Source organism: Dipodomys spectabilis, unplaced genomic scaffold, assembly GCF_019054845.1.
Source record: "Dipodomys spectabilis isolate Male_0828 unplaced genomic scaffold, ASM1905484v1 ptg000018l, whole genome shotgun sequence".
NCBI lineage: Eukaryota > Metazoa > Chordata > Mammalia > Rodentia > Heteromyidae > Dipodomys > Dipodomys spectabilis.
The window spans coordinates 14,223,056-14,240,794 of record NW_024870695.1 but is presented as its reverse complement, the minus strand read 5'-3'; the positions used below and the strand labels follow the sequence as shown (position 1 = coordinate 14,240,794).

Genomic DNA, 17,739 nt, shown 5'->3' with positions numbered 1-17,739 from the left:
TGAGTTCTATATTTTTCTAGTTTAAAAAATAAGAATAAAATCATTTTAATAAAAAAAATTTACTTTTAATTTTTTTTTCAATAACCATGAAGCTCACCCCTATAATCCTAGCTACTCAGGAAACTGAGAGCTAAGGATCTCAGTTCAAGCCAGCAGGAGCAGAAAAGTTCTCCAGACCCTATCTCAAAAATAACCATCATGCCAGGTGCTGGTGGCTCATGCCTGTAATTACAGCTACTCAGGAGGCTGAGATCTGAGGATCTCAGTTCAAAGCCAGCCCATACAAGAAAGTCCGTGAAACTCTTATCTCCAATAAACCACCAGTAAACCAGAAGTGGCACTGTGGCTCAAGAGACAGAGTGCTTGCTTTGAGCTGAAGAGCTAAGGGACAGCGCCCAGGCCCAGAGTTCAAGCTCCATGACAGACAAAAATAAAAATAACCATCATCCCAAGCCCAGAGATCAAGCCCCAGGACCAACAAGAAAGAAAGAAAGAAAGAAAGAAAGAAAGAAAGAAAGAAAGAAAGAAAGAAAGAAAGAAAGAAAGAAAGAAAGAAAGAAAGAAAGAAAGAAAGAAGGAAGGAAGGAAGGAAGGAAGGAAGGAAGGAAGGAAGGAAGGAAGGAAGGAAGGAAGGAAGGAAGGAGAAACAAACATCATGCCTGTAATCCTAGCTACACAAGAGGCTGAGATCTGAGGATCTCAGTTCGAAGCCAGCCTGGGCAGAAAAACCTATGAGGTCTATGAGACACTCCTCTCCAAACCAACAAAAAAAAAAAGCTGGAAGTGGAGCTAAGGTTCAAGTGAGAGAACACCAGCTAAGGGTGTAAAAAAGTCAAAGAACAGCATCTGCACCCCAAGTTCAAGCCCCAGTACAGGAACCAAAAAAAAAAAAAAAAAAAAAGGGAAGTAGATCTGTGGTTCAGAAAGTAGAGCAACAGCTTTGAGCAAAAAGCTAATAGTGCTAAGGTCCTGAGTTGGAAGACACACACACACACACACACACACACACACACACACACACACACACACACACACACACACACACACACACACACACACACACACACACACACACACACACACACACACACACACCCCACCCCCATCATCCTAGCTTCTCGGGAGGCTGACATCTGAAGACCACAGTTCAAATCCAGCCCAGGCAGGAAGGTCCACGAAACTCTTACCTCCAACTAATCACCAAAAAAAGACAGAAGTAGCCAGGTGTCAGTGGCTCACACCTGTAATCCTAGCTACTCAGGAGGCTGAGATCTAAGGATCACCGTTCAAAGCCAGCCTGGGCAGGAAAGTCCCTGAAACTCTTACCTCCAATAAACCACCAGAAAACTGGAGGTGGCGCTGTAGCTCAAGTGGTAGAGTGCTCACCTTGAGCTGAAGAGCTGAGGGACAGCGCTCAGGCCCAAAGTTCAAGCCCCACGATGGACCAAAAAAAAAAAAAAAAAGGCACAAGTGAAGTTGTGGTTCAAATGGTAGAGCACTAGCTTGAGTAAAAACAACTCAGGGACAGCACCCAAGCCCAGAGTTCAAGTCCCAAAACCAGCATAAAAAAATCAGTAAAAAGTAGGACTAGAGGTCTGACTCAAGTAATAGAGCACTAGCCTCTCACGTCCAAGGCCCTGAGTTTAAACCCCAGAGCCATAGTAAAACAAAAAACAAAACAAAACAAAAGTTGGAGTTCCCTCCTATCTATGGTCAACTACAGCTTGAAAATATTAAGTGGATTTTTTTGTGTGTGTGGTGGGGATCAAACCCATGGCCTTGTATGTATTAGGCAAGCACTCTGCCAGTATTCTTATCATTGAGCTACATCCCTAGACTGAACAACTCTAAAGTTTTAAATTGCCTCCGATATTATCAGATTGACAATTCAGCTATGGTATACAAGTAACTCTTACTTTACGTAATAATGACCCCATGATTTGAGAGTACAGAAAAAACCAGCCATAGCATTAAACATAGTACGATGGATTAATTCCGGAACCATGAGTCAACACCACAAGGCCTAGAAGAAACTTAAAGAGTATATTCAGGTTTCAATACTATCCATGCAGACATTCACTGGGGATCTTAGAACATATCTTCCACAAACAAGAGGGTACTACTGAAGAGATAAGGAAATGTCCTTCCATTCTCTCATTCCTGAAAGGTAACAACTATCCTAATGATGTATCATTCTCATGTATACATTAAAAATATGCAAGCAACATTTTTTAAATTTTACACAAATGGTATCAAAGTACCACCTAGGCCCTGAGTACAAGTCCCAGAACTAGCAAAAGAATTTTTTAAAATTTTAAAATTTAGTTTCAAATAATTAAAATTTAAAAAAGAAAAAAGTTATTCTACAGTCTTAACTTTGTTCTGTTTATGTATAAAATGACTGTAAAAAGTTATCCTTGCCGGGCACTGGTACCTCACACCTGTAATCCTACTCAAGAGGCTGAGATCTGGGGATCACAATTCAAAGCCAGCCCAGGAAGAAAGTCCATAAGACTCTTATCACCAATTAACCACCAGACAACCAGAAGTGGCGCTGTGGCTCCAGTGGTAGAGCACTAGCCTTGGGGCTGAAGAGCTGAGGGCCGGAGTTCAAGCCCCAAGACTGACCAAAAGAAAGAGAGACAGACAGACAGACAGAGAGACATTTAAAAACAAAGGAAGGGGCTGGGGAGGTGGCTCAGTGGTAGAGCGCTTGCCTTGCATGCATGAGGCCCTGGGTTCTATTCCCCAGCACCACATAAGCAAAAAGATAAAAGCCGGAAGTGGCGCTGTGGCTCAAGTGGTAGAGCACTAGCCTTGAACTGAAGAGCTGAGGGACAGCGCCTAGGCCCAGAGTTCAGGCCCCACGACCGGACCCCCAAAAAAATAAAATAAAATAAAAATAAAAACAAAGAAAAATGAGAAAAAACATTTAAAAATACAGAAAAATGAAACAATTACTGGGGTATGCTCCAAAGGATTAAAGGAATAAAAATCTTTTAGTTTAAAGTTTATGCCAACAAAACAGTAAGAGTGGCTTAGTTTCTGGTCTTTTTTTTTTTTTGGGGGGGGGGTCCGGTCATGGGGCCTGAACTCTGGGCCTGGGCACTGTCCCTCAGCTCTTCAGCTCAAGGCTAGCACTCTACCACTTGAGCCACAGCACCATTTCCGGCTTTTTTCTTTTTGTTTATGTAGTACTGAGGAATCGAACCCAGGGCCTCATGCATGCAAGTCAAGCGCTCTACCACTGAGCCACCTTCCCAGCCCCTAGTTTCTGGTCTTAAGTCTTCCTTAGGCCATCACATTGTGACACATCAACATCTACAGTTAATTTTAATAGTAGAAAAGGAGTTAATCTACCAAATACCAATATATCTGTAAAACATTATATTTGCTAAACCACACTTAGCACACTATCATTGTAAGCATTCTGAAAGTATTTAAATGTTTGTGTACTCTGGAAAGACACAGTACACATCATCCAATTACATTCCAATTCCTTCTCTATTTAGAGAAGTCCACCTGTTTATCTACTGAATTATGTTGCTTGTTACTTAATAGTTACTACATTTTTTTCAGGATATTGTCATTTTTGGAAGAGCAAAGAGTTAAGAACAAAAGGAACAAAAATAGTTATTAAAAATAGAACTCTAGCCGGGTGTTGGTGGCTCACACCTGTAATCCTAGCTACTCAGGAGGCTGAGATCTGAGGATCATGGTTCAAAGCCAGCCAGGGCAGGAAAGTCCAGGATACTCTTATCTCCAATAAACCACTTGAAAATCGGAAGTGGTGCTGTGGCTCAAGCAGTAGAGCGCTCGCCTTGAGCTGAAGAGCGCAGGGACAGCACCCAAGCCCAGAGTTGGAGCCCCACAACCGACAAAAAAAAAAAACTAGCTGAGCGATGGTTTAGGCCTGTAATCATAGCTACTAAGGAGGGTAAGATCTGAGAATAGCTATTCAAAGCTATCCCAGGCAGGAAAGTCTAATCTCCAATTAACCACCAAAAAGTTTGGAGTGGAGCTGTGGCTCAAGTGGTAGAGTGCTAGCCATGAACACAAAAACTCAGGGACAGTGCCCAGGCTCTGAGTGAAGCCCAAGGACTGGCACAAAAAATAAAATAAAAATAAATTTTAAAAAAATAGAACTCTAGGGGCTAGGAAGGTGGCTCAGTGGTATAGTGCTTGCCTTGCATGCATAAGGGCCTGGGTTCAATTCCTCAGCACCACATAAACAGAAAAAGCCGGAAGTGGCGCTGTGGCTCAAGTGGTAGAGCTCTAGCCTTGAGCTGAAGAGCTGAGGGACAGCGCCCAGGCCCAGAGTTCATGCCCCACGACCTACCAAAAAAAGAAAGAAAAAATAGAATTCCAACAGAACACGGTGTACTACTGTAATCTCAGTCCTGGGGCGGCTGAGGCAGAAGAATCTTGAGTTCCAGGCTAGTCCGAGTTTGAGGCTGGCCTGAATTCAAGACAAGCTTAAGTGAGCAACATAGAAAAACTGTCTCAAAAAAAAAAAAAGAAAGGATACAACATTATTCTGATTTTAAAAATCAGTCAATACGTTATGCCCTATAATAGACATATACTGATTTAAAAAGCTGAACAAAAATGGGATAACTGGCCAGGTGCCAGTGGCTCATGTCTGTAATCCTAGCTACTCAGGAGGCTGAGATCTGAGGATCAAGGTTCAAAGCCAGCCCAGGCAGGAAAGTTCATGAGACTTATCTCCAACTAATCACAGAAAAGGCCAGAAGAGGTGCTACGGCTCAAGAGGTAGAGCACTAGACTTGAGCACAAAGAGGCTCAAGAATAACACCCAGACCTGGAGTTCAATCCCCAGGACCTGCAAAAAAAAAAAGGGGGGGGGGGGGGGAATAATTGGGCTGAGGTCATGATTCAAGTGCCGGAGTGCCTATCTACCACACACAAAGTTAGTTCCTAACCCAAACCCAGATCCTAATCTTCCATGACCCCCCCATACAAGGGAAAAGGGACGATAGGCTACAGAAAATGAATATAAAAAAAAAGTGATTGTGTTAGCACTTACTGCCTTACACAGTAATTACTATAACATAATTGATTTTATTAAGACACTTGTATCTGAGATTAATCAAGTCCTAACAGCATTCACCTAACAATTTATAAAGCACCTGACTAAAATAATATGAAATTGAAGAATATGTGCTAATACGTATCAACTTTGGTTATCAGTAAGTATGTATTTTCTAGGAAAGGTTTTTTTTTTTTTTTTTTGGTCAGTCAGGGGGGCTTGAACTCTGGGCCTGGGCGCTGTCTCTCGGCTCTTCAGCTCAAGGCTAGTGCTCTACCACTTGAGCCACAGTGCAACTCCCAGTTTTCTGGTAGTTAATTGGTGATAAGAGTCTCACAGGGGCTGGGAAGGTGGCTCAGTGGTAGAGCACTTGCCTTGCATGCTCAAGGCCCTGGGTTCGATTCCTTAGCACCACATAAGAAAAAAGCCGGAAGTGGTGCTGTGGCTCAAGTGGTAGAGTGCTAGTCTTGAGCTGAAGAGCTGAGGGACAGCGCCCAGGCCCAGAGTTCAAGCCCCATGACCGGACCCAAAAAAAAAAGTCTCACGGACTTTCCTGCTTGGGCTGGCTTTGAACTGCAATCCTCAGATCTCAGCCTCCTGAGTAGCTGGGATTACAGGCATGAGCCACCAGTGCCCAGCTAAGAAAGGTAATTTTAAAATATTCATATTGACATAGGCATATATGTTGACTTCACCATAGAGTGAGATAAATCTTTGGGCTGGGAAGGTGGCTCAGTGGTAGAGCACTTGCCTTGCATGCCTGAGGCCCTGGGTTCGATTCCTCAGCACCACATAAGCAAAAAGAAAAAAGCTGGAAGTGACACTGTGGCTCAAGAGCTAGAGCGCTAGCCTTGAGCTGAAGAACTGAGGGACAGCGCCCAGGCCCAGAGTTCAGGCCCCATGACCAGACCCCACCCCCCAAAAAAAAAAAAATATATATATATATATGTTCCCAGCCAGGAGCCGGTGGCTCACACCTGTAATCCTAGCTACTCAGGAGGCTGAGATCTGAGGAACAAGGTTCAAAGCCAGCCCAGGCAGGAAAGTCTATGAGACTCTTATCTCCAATTAACCACTAGAAAACTGGAAGTGGAGCTGTGGCTCAAGCAGTAGAGCCTTAAGCTGAAGAGCGCAGGGACAGTGCCTAAGCCCAGAGCCCCACGACCGACCAAAAAAAAAAAAAAAAAAATTAAGTTCTCAACATTAACACAAGTGTTAAAGTTGACAAACAACCTGTGTTAACACTCTCAATTTTTCCATTTGATGCTATTAAAGGACAGAATGTTATCATATCCCTTCTTTGCTTCAACCCCAGGGTTAAGTCTTCTTCAACTCCTCTACAGACTGTACTTTAACTGAACCACATGCTAAGCAATAGCTGTTCTGAAGAGGCAGCATGACCCTTGGTAACAATTTTACAATGGAAGTTTCCTATGAGCTAGGGATGTAGCAATCTGAGACAATTTATTCCTGAATGACTCTTACTACAATCACTCAAAAATACCTCTGACATTTACTATAGTGAGACTCAATCAATTTTTTTTCTTATAAAGTCCAGAGATATTAATAAAAGAAAATATCTAATGAGACAATTCCAAATAATAATCCATCAGGAGCCTGAGTTAATTTCCCTAATTGATTTTATTACTAAAGTTTTGTAATAATAGTTGACCGGGTAGAACAATGACATAATTTTTCAACTCAACAAGAAGCAAATAATTAGTTAATTAAAACTGAATCAAATTTTCTAACAAGAAAGAAAATTTGAAAAGAGCAAATAAGAGGAAGTCAAATACAATAACATTAATGCAAAAAATTCGGGCTGGGAAGGTGGCTCAGTGGTAGAGCGCTTGCCTTGCATGCATGAGGCCCTGGGTTCAATTCCTCAGCACCACATAAGCAAAAAGAAAAAAGCCGGAAGTGGCGCTGTGGCTCAAGTGATAGAGAGCTAGCCTTGAGCTGAAGAGCTGAGGGACAGCGCACAGGCCCAGAGGTCAGGCCCACGACTGGACCCAAAAAAGAAAAAATTCAAATATATAGAACATTTACTTAATTATAGAACATTATAGTTAGCAGCTACTTGCCTACTCAATGAAAGTTTAAAACTACAGTAGGAAGAAATAACATGGCAAAACATGCAAATGAGTTTTAGTAGTAACTTTCATTATTTTAGTTTCCCCAAAACAGAATGAAGTCTGAAGCAAATAAGGCAAACATTAAATCTTAGTGGTGGGTTAATTTTCTTTTTTTTTTTTTTTTTTGCCTGTTGTGGGGCCTGAACTCTGGGCCTGGGCACTGTCCCTCAGCTCTTCAGCTCAAGGCTAGCACTCTACCACTTGAGCCACAGCGCCACTTGCGGCTTTTTCTGCATATGTGGTGCTGAGGAATCGAACCCAGGGCCTCATGCATGCAAGGCAAGCACTCTACCACTGAGGCCACCTTCCCAGCCCTGGGTTAATTTTCTATAGTTCTAAAAATATCTGATTTAAAATTTGAAAAAGATTACAAATGATCAAATAAATCAATAACCACCTGCTTGTATGGTATTCAAAACAAAATCTCTAAAATCTGGAGAATTAATCTCAGTTAACAACAAAACAGCTATCAGAAGGCTTAGTCCTTTGCCACTGACAAGTCCAGATTGGAATAAGATTTATTTTTCAATAGAATAGTCTCAATAGCTGGCCCTTGGCTCATGCTTTGTAACCCTAGCTACCCAGTACTGTGAGATCTGAGGATCCTGGTCCAAGCCAAAGCAGTAAAGGTCATACAACTTAGCAGAAAAAGGCTTTAACTTGGTGCGTGCGGGTGCATACGCGCGTACATGTACACGTACACGTACACGTACACACACACACACACACACACACACACACACACACACACACGGCTCATTTATGTGGCAAAGTTCAGAGAAGCTTCATAGATAATTTATAACTCAAGACTACACTTATCCAGGTTGTATTAGACAGTATCAATTATGCAGAACAAGGAAGTTAAAAAAAGAAAACAGCCCGTATGCAAAGCTACAATAGATGATACAAAGTCCATACACTAAAGCTCATAGCCTTTACTTAAGACAATCCAACAAACTCTCACTTAAAATATTAATTTTCAACTCATACAAACTTATTTATCTGATTACATAGACCTCTACAGCTCAAATTCAGTAAAGCCAGTGAAGAAATTATAAAATAGGGAGCAACAAGGCACAATGAGCAGTAATAATAACCTGAGAGCAAGGAAAACAAACCATCTTCAAAAACTAATTAGCCAGTCACTGGTGGCTCACGCCTGTAATCCTAGCTACTTAGGAGGCTGAGATCTGAGGATCATGGTTCAAAGCCAGCCCGGGCAGGAAAGCCCATAAGACCATCTCCAATTAACCACTGGAAAACTAGAAGTGGTGCTGTGGCTCAAGTGGTAGAGCACTAGCCTTGAGCTGAGAGACAGCACCCAGGCCTAGAGTTCAAGCTTCACAACCAACAACAACAATAAAAAACTGAAAAATTATAGTACATAGTTTGAGGTAACTTTTATGAGAAAGAAAAAAGGAGGGAGACAAGGAGGAAAGGGTGAAGAAAAGATTACAAAAAGTATAATGCCTAAAAAGGTAATATATTTTAGGAAGAATTACACCCAAAGCACCATTTTTCTTTTTCTTTTTCTTTTTTTGGGGGGGAGGGGGGGAGTCTGTAAGGCTTTAACTCTGGGCCTGGGCGTGGTCCCTCAGCTCTTCAGCTCAAGGCAAGGGCTCGACCACTTAAGCCACAATGCCACTTCCCGCTTTTTCTGCTTATGTGGTGCTGAGGAATCGAACCCAGGGCCCCATGCATACAAGGCAAGCAGTCTACCTCTGCGCCACCTTCCCAGCCCTATCACCATTTTTCTTTATAGCCTAGATGCCTTAAAGGATAAGCTTCATTTATTTGGAAAATTCACTACAGAATATGGTACCAGATAACATTAGCCAAAGATTAACACATAAAACATGGAGGAAGCTATTGATTGAGTCTAAATCTAGGTACTCTTACCACAAAGCTACAGTTTCTTATACTTCTCATAGATAGATTCCAAAAATCTGAACAAATTCCTCACCACCAATATTCCAAATTTAATTTTTTTTGAAGGCAAGGAACTGCTAAGGATTGGACCCAGGGCCTTTGAAACATGTATTTTACTACTAAGCTACCCACCCTCATTCTAAATTTTGAGACCATTTAATGACCTGGCACAATGCTAATTATTGATTTTACCATTTTTTAAAGTAACAGCAACAACAAAACCACAGTAAAACTTGGGCAGAAAATTTTGCAGCATAGGGTTGACAATAACATCCATTTAGGTGCCAAGTTTTTGGCCTGCCAAACAAACTACTATATTTGTAAGTCTCCTCTTAGTGCTGAATTAGTCATCCCCAACATGAATATTTTATTGGTGGAGACCAGACAGGCTAATATATCCTGATTTTTAACCTTCATGGATGAAGTCAATTTCTCTGGTACAGATAAAAGTAATTCTCTAACAGGAAGTCCAATTACTGAACCAATCACTATACAATGATAGTCAAGAACTGTAATCACAATCTTCCAGTGCTGGCGGCTCATGCCTGTAATCCTAGCTACTCAGGAGGCTAAGATCTGAGAATCATGGTTCCCAAACCAGCCCTGGCAGTAAAGTCTGTGAGACTCTTATCTCCAGTAAACTACCAGAAAACCAAAGTGACCCTGTGGCTCAGTGTTCACCTTGAGCTGAAGAGCTGAGGGACAGTGCCCAGGCCCAGAGTTCAAGAACCATGACTGACCCCCCCCCCCAAAAAAAGAACTGTAATCACACTCATGTAAACCTATAATCCCTTTTAATAATTAGCCATAAAGGAAAAAGGGAATCATAATTTGAAATGTCTACAAAAGTTCACTGAGGACTGGGAAGGTGGCTCAGTTGGTAGAGCTCTTGCCTTGCATGCATGAGGCCCTGGGTTCGATTCCTCAGCACCACATAAGCAAAAAGAAAAAAGCCGGAAATGGCGCTGTGGCTCAAGTGGTAGAGCGCTAGCCTTGAGCTAAAGAGCTGAGGAACAGCACCCAGGCCCAGAGTTCAGGCCCACGACCGGACCCCAAAAAAACAAAAAAACAAAAACAAAAAAAAAGTTCACTGATCTCATATATCCAATGTAAAAAGAAGGGAAAGAAATAAACTGAATTATGGACCCAAAGTAAGTTCTGGTATAAGTACCAGAAATTCCTCCAGGCCCATGAAAAACATTTTCAAAACCTAATGAATAAGAAAATATTCACTCTATGTCAAAATCAAATAGTTTTTTTTTCCCAACAAATTCTTAAATCAGTGAATACGGTCTCATTTTTTTCACCTTTTGGCAAGGCCACACCCCAAGCCAGGTTAAAAATATACTAAGTTTCTAATATGTAACCTGTACAAATACTCTACTCTTATCATAAAATTTTGCAACTAAAGCAACCAAGCAACTTGCATACTTTGTGTAATGTGATTCCAACTGTTAGAAAAGTGACTTACTATCAGTTATAAATGAAGATTTTTTAAAAATAGTTGTCAATAATTTTTTAATTTCTCCAGTAAGGTATCATATAATGCCACACAATTTAAACTTACAGCTTCAATTTGTGGGTTTTTAAAACACTAATAATACATGCTGCTAGTTAGTTCTTACAAATGTTAACTCCTCTTTTACACTTCCAAATGTTGTCAACAGGTACAATTTAAAAGTCCAATCAGGGCTGGAAAGGTGGCTCAATGGTAGAGCCCTTTCCTTGCATAAATGAGGCCCTGGATTCGATTCCTCAGCACCACATAAGCAAAAAGAAAAAAAGCTGGAAGTGGCGCTGTGGCTCAAGTGGTAAGAGTGCTAGCTTTGAGCTGAAGAGCCGAAGGACAGCGCCCAGGCCCAGAGTTCAGGCCCCACGACCAGACCCAAAAAAAAAAAATTAAAAGTCCAATCATCCTTTAATTCCCATGGTACAATCTTTATATTACCACATAACCTGCAACAACAACAAAAAAAGTTTCTAGGAAAAAAAAAATGCTTGGTGGCTGAGAAGGTGGCTCAGTGGTAGAGTGCTTGTCTCACATGCATAAGGCCTGGGTTCGATTCCTCAGCACCACATAAGCAGAAAAAGCCGGAGTGCTGCTGTGGCTCAAGTGGTAGAGTGCTATCCTTGAGCTGAAGAGCTAAGGGACAGCACCCAGGGCCAGAGTTCAAGCCCCAGGACCAGCAAAAAAAAAAAAAAGTTTGAAAAGCTCATATTACTAAAAAGATCCATTTATTGTCTTGTATCAAATAAACAGGCCAGCCAAGTAGTATGTAGTATGTACTCACAATCCCAGCTATTCTGAGGCAGGAGGATTAAAATTAGGAGCCAGTTAACTTGCTATGTTGCAAACACATGAAGACCCTGTCTCCAAAAACAAAACAAATTAACAAATTCCTGCTATTAACTAACATATTACCACTTTATGCTCAGTAACAAAAGCAGTCTTCCTAGCCAGGCACTAGTGGTTCACATCTGTAATCCTAGCTACTCAGGAGACTGAGATCTGAGGATCACAGGTCAAAGGCCAGACTGGTCAACAAAGTCTGAGAAACTCTTATCTCCAATAAACTATTCAGGAAAAGTACGAAGTGGCCCTGTGGCTCAAATGGTGGAGCGCTAACTTTGAATATAAAGAGGCTCAGAGATAGCACCCTGAGTTCCAGCTCCAGGACAGGTTCCATTGTTTGTTTTTTGTTTTTGTTTAAAAAGTCGTCCTCCCACATACTTCCATCTCTTTGGAAAAGTAGAGAAAAGCATGTCAATACTTCTTGTTCTGTACAAGAGTTCAATAAAACTTAACTATTAGTAAACAACCACTTAAAAATCTGTACATTATTTTCCTGAAAAACTTTTCCCTACACATTTATCTCCCAAAATTATCAAGCCATCAGACCAGCTAATGGGTTAAAAAACAAATTACTTTTTAATGTTAGTCTTTTCACGCAATGCAAACTCATCCGTCCTTCCAAAGGTTTGCAAAGTCACAAGACACTCTACTGTTTACAATCCCTTCCATCTGCCCCCTCCCCTTCCAACATACATCAAACAACTCTAATCACTTGGTCAAACCATTCTCCTAAATAACCCTCTCAAATTCTAATTTATACTCAAAACGTACTGTTCTTTATTTCTCTTTCCTTCTTCCTTTCTGTCTTGGGTCTTGAACTCACAGCCTTGAGGTTGTCTGCAAGCTGTTTTTGCTAAAGGCTAGTGGTCTATCTCTTAGAGCCACAGCTCCACTTCCAGTTTTTTGGTGGTTTACTAGATTAAGACTACCCAGTGGCAGACTTAGAATTGAGGTCCTCATATCTCAGCCTCCAAAGTAGTTAGGATTACAGCCGTGAGCCACCAACGCCCATCCAGATTTATTTTCTTAATGGAAAATTTTTAAATCACCTGACTTTTGAAGTTCTGCCTCTTGATGCAACGACTCTAGAGCCCTTATGCTTTCAAATCTACACCCCAAATCTACTTTTAAATTCTGTACTTAGAAAAATGTTTTCAATCTCAGTATTATACCCTCTTGGCTTTCATAGGCAATTGCCAACCTTCAATTCATTTCCGCATCAGTTTGCATTTCTTTAATTTCATTGCTACACACAACTTGATCTTTCAGGTGAAGGCCTATTGATTTCTTCCCCTGGTTGCAGTCGGAAAAGAAACAAAATACATTTATCACCAAATAGCTGCTTAATGGCTGTATGGCCATTTTTCATTTCAAACGTCATGTAACAAACACATAAATATCGTGAAAGCTTATTGTTCAGAACCTTTGTAGGGCATCTATACTAAAACTCTCCAAAGTCAAACAATATTTCAGATAATGCTGCGAGAAGAGGGAGGAAAGTATGATTCACCAAAAACTGCAATGAAGAGTAATGGAATATTTTCACCAGTGGTATATGCTAAAACTAAGAGCTTCTTTCAGAGGAGGATACTGCTAAGCAACCATCACTGTAGCAATAAATCCACCAACTTCAAAGGGTGGAAAGCAAGGAAGATAGGGGGAAATGCGGGGAAGGGGGTTCTCCTGCAGCTTCTCTAGAGGTTGGGAGAGAACAAAGTCACGGCTGCACTGTCACTAGAGGGGAAGGGGGAGGGGGCGGACCATCTTGAAAACCCAGCCTCAGGGCAGAAGCAGGCGGCGAGAACTCGGCGAGGTTGCCTGGGATTAACATTCTGGTTCCACTCTACTCCCCCCCCCCTCCTCCTTCTAGAAGCTCCCCTCCTCGCTCCAGCGTGGCGGCCCGGGTCCCAGATGACTGCCTCCTCCAACCTCTCCTCCGAGAGGTGTAAGGACAACCGGAGACCAGAACTGAGTCCGAAGCCTTAGCAAGAGCGGGGACTCCCAAGACCCTCCCCCCCTCCCGCGACCTCCCGCAGCCCCGGAAGCTGGGGGCGGGGGGCGCCCCACACAGGTGTGCTGGCCGGGGAGGAGCGGCCGGGGCCCGCGGCGCGGCCCTCACCCCCGGCCCCGAGGGGTAGAGCGCGCCGGCCCAGCGCCCGCGGCCGCCTGGAGGGGCGCGCCAGCGCCGGAGCCGCCCTCGGCCCGGGTCCGCGGCGCCCGCGGCCGACTCGCTCTCCCGCCCCCCCCCCCCCACTGCCGCCAGTCCAGCCCGCCGGCGCGGCCTAACTACTCGCCCGCAGCTCGCCCCCGGCGCCCGAGGGTCGCCGTACCTGGGCGGCGGCCTCCAGCTTGCCCTCGAAGGTGAAGTCCAGCAAGTCGGGCTTGAGGCAAAGGCTGTAGTTGATGGGAGACACATCGGCAGGCAGCCGCTCGAAGGGCCTCTTCTCCGGCATCTCGGCGAGGCCCAGGCTGTGGAGGTGGAGGCGGCGGCGGCGGCGGCGAAAGGAGCGGCTGAGGAGGAGAAGGAGGAGGGGAGGAGGCGGAGGGCCGAGGAAGAGCAGGCGGCGAGCGAAGGAGGGGGCGGCGGCGGCGGCGAGCCACATCCACCGAGCGCGGGCGACCGCCGGAGGAGAGCCACCGGGGGAGCCTGGGGGCGGGGGGAGCGACCCAGCCCGAGCGCCAGGGGCCGGGAGGGCGGCTGTGCGAGCGGGCGGGCTGCCTACGGGGAAGGGGGCGGAGGGGAGGGAAGGGGAGGAGGGCCCGCAAGAAGGGAGGGAGGAAGGGAGGGAGGGAGGCAGGGAGGGAGGGAGGAGGCGGCGGCAGCGGTAGCTGCGTGCGCGGCCCCGCCGGCCGGGCGCGCCCCCGCGGAGCGCGCGCGCGCGCGGGGCAGGGGGCGGGGCGGCGAGGGCGTGGCCGGCGGGCCGGGAGGGCGCGAGGCGGATCCTGGCGCTGCACCTGTCCCGCGCTGCTGGGGGAAGGGGGAGGCGGCCTGCGAGCCGGAAACAGCCCGGAAGAGCTTGAAAAGCCCTGGGGCCGGCAGGAGGGGCTTGGGGTTCAGAGGGAAGTTGAGGCCTTCTCAGTTGGTCGGGTCAGCTAGGGTGGTAACATGTTAATAGGGCAATTCAAAGCAAACCCTAAACTAGGTTCTACCTTCCTATCAGCGGGAAACTGACTCCTCTTCCCTGTTTTAAGTATCAAGCTTAAGAGAAGATTTGGGGGAAAAAACAATTTTTTTATTCTATAATTCAAGTTACTTCAGCCAATGACACTTGGACCTTTAATCAAACTTAGGAAGATTGTTGTGCCCAGTCTATGTTGTACTCAATGTAATGTTTGAAGTGTTATAAAGGAAGATGAATGAGTTTGAATAAGGTCAAAGTAGATTTTTTGCAATTATGAAAACAGAACAGTGAGATTGTTGAAATTCTTTTGTTTGGGGGGAAGGAGAAGAGTGGTAGAGTGGTTGAGATTGATTGAAATGTATTGTAAAACGTGTGGGAATTAACAAATGAAATTCCCCTCTACATAACTAATGTAAACTAATAAAAAAAAAAAATTTACTCCTTTTTTGGAGATGAACCATGGGCCTTGAGCAAATTAGGCAAGCACTTTGCCACTCAGCTACACTGTCCAGCTCTTTTTCCAGTTTTTAATCTTTGTTTCCTCCTTTTAAAACTAAAAGACCCCTCACCAATTGTGACCTATTTAATGGTGAACTAGCTATTGCTCTCTCCATTCTATAGATATCCCAAAAGCTAAGGTCTATATATTAACAAGTGTCAAGACCAAAGAGATTAATCTAAATAAGCCATATTCTTTTTATAGAAACTTCTCAGAATCAAAATGTTGCACTAGACCAGCACTGTCAGAAATATAGTGTGGAGCTGGGCGCCTGTGGCTCACACCCACAGTCATAGCTACTAAGGAGGCTGAGATCTGAGGATCACGGTTCAAAGCCAGCCTGGGCAGGAAAGTCCATGAGACTCTTGTCTCCAGTAAACCACCAGAAAACTGGAAGTGGTGATGTGGCTTAAGTGGTAGAGCAATCGCCTTGAGCTCAAGACCTGAGGGATAGTGCCCATACCCAGAGTTCAAGCCTCATGACCCACCAAAAAAATATATATATATACATATATATAGTATGGAATTAATTTTTTTCTAATAGCCATATCACAAAAGAGTCAAAAGAAAACAGGTGAAATTAATACATCTTATTTAACCTGAGGCATCCAAAATATTTCAACCTGTAATTCGTTTTTTGGTTGTTTTTTGTGTTTTGTTTTGTTTTTTGCCTGTAATTAGTTTTTAAAGTGGTTTTGGTGGTTGTTGTTGTAGGATCCCACTATGTACACTAGGCTGGATTCAAACTGTCCATCCTCCTGCCTCAGCTTCTCCCAAGTGCTGGGATTATAAATATACACCAACAAACTCAGATAATTTTATTTTATTTTTTTGTTGGTCCTAGGGCCTGAACTCTGGGTCTGGGCACTGGCCCTCAGCTCTTTAGCTCAAGGCTAGTACTCTACCCCCTGAGCCACAGCACCACTTCCAGCTTTTTTCGGCTTATGGGGTGCTGAGGAATCGAACCCAGGCCCTCATGCATACAAGGCAAGCATTCTACCACTGAGCTACGTTTGGGATTGGTAATGGGACTTGAACTCAGGGCCTAGGTGCTGTCCCTGAGCTGTTTTGTTCAAGGCTAGTGCTCTACCCATTTGAGCCATAGCTCCACTTCTGGCTTTCTAGTGTTTAATTGGAGACAAAGTCTCATGGACTTTCCTGCCTGGACTGCAACTCAACTAATTTTAAAAGCATTGAGAAGTTGGACACCAGGGGCTAATGCTTGTAAATCCTAGCTACGCTGGAGTCTGAGGTCTGAGGATTATGGTCTGAAGTTAGCCTGCACAGAAAAGTCCATGAGATTTTATGTCCAGTTAGCCAGAAGTAGAGCTGTGGTTCAAGTGCCCAGCCTTGAGCAAAAAAATTAGGGATTGTGCCCAGGTCCTAATTCAGTACACACACATGCAAACATACACACACAACATTGAGATAGTTTCTTTTTTTCATCCACACTTTGAAATTCAGTATGTTTTACATTTTCAGCCTATCTCAATCCTCATTGATTACATTTCAAGTCGTCAAGAGTCATATGTGAGCCGGGTGCCAGTGGCTCACACCTGTAATCCTAGCTACTTAGAAGGCTGAGATCTTGAGGATCAGGGTTCAGAGCCAGCCCAGACAGGAAAGTCCTGAGACTCTTATCTCCAATAAACCACTGAGAAAACCAGAAGTGGTACTGTGGCTCAAGTGGTAGAGCGATTGCCTTGAGCTGAAGAGCTAGGGACAGCACCCAGGCCCAGAGTTCAGGACCTGTGACTGTCCAAAAAAAAAAGTCATATATGACTAATGACTACTGTGTCTGGCAGCAGTTTTGAACATTGGCCTGCCCTAGTATACTCTGAATTTATGTGTGCTAAATTTACAAGGACAGCCTGATCTAAGAAGGATGCATTTCTACACTACTTTAGTCCAGAAACAAAATAACATAAGTATTTTACATAATTAAGCATAAAATAGTAATTTAACTATTACTGAATATTTGTTAACTGCTTGCTAAACACTTTCACATATTCCTTTAATCCTCTCAGAAATTCTGTGAAGTGGACACTGTTCTGTTTAACAGATGCAAAAGTAGGCATAGAGAAATCCAATGGCTTGCCCAAAGTCTTATGGCTAAAATCTGGCACATTTGGAATTGGGATCCAGGCAATTTTTATCTCTCCTCCAGAGTTTGAGTGTAGCATCTCTACATTTCTAACTCCAGTTTTGTTATGTTCAAATCCATCTGTGTCTCAGCTTCTTAAAATGTCAGTTTCATTATGCAAAAACCCAACTCGCTCCCTCTTGTCTGTTCAGGCAAATTTGATTCATAACCATTTAAGGCTGTCCACTAGCTATTCTTATCATTTTCCTAGACTTACATTTTATCATCCTCTAAACATAAATTTTCTAGTATTTACAAACCAGCCTAGTTGTTCATCCCTTACTGCTTGCTCATTCTTTCTTTTCTAGCATTGCTCATGCATTATTGCTGGAATGACCTCCTCATCCTTTTGGGCAAGTCCATGCTCCTCCCTTCTTTTTTAATACTTACCTTTTCCAGAAAGCCCTACTGACTGACTCCACCCAACTCTAATCCCTTTCCTGTCCACTCACAAGAACTGGCTTTTGCTGATTTATCTGTGCTTATTCTTCTGTTCTATAATTGTAAC

The 17,739-nt window shown here is 43.6% G+C and overlaps 1 protein-coding gene across 1 annotated transcript in view; it reads right to left on the bottom strand.

Moving 5' to 3' along the window:
• Npepps (aminopeptidase puromycin sensitive) overlaps nt 1-14,185 on the bottom strand; it is a 92,743-nt gene extending 78,558 nt beyond the window's left edge. The window contains exon 1 of the mRNA XM_042672213.1: nt 13,798-14,185. Coding sequence (XP_042528147.1) covers nt 13,798-14,070 — 273 coding nt within the window. The 5' untranslated portion in view covers nt 14,071-14,185. The remainder of the gene's footprint in view (nt 1-13,797) is intronic.
• Between the last annotated feature and the right edge of the window lie 3,554 nt (nt 14,186-17,739).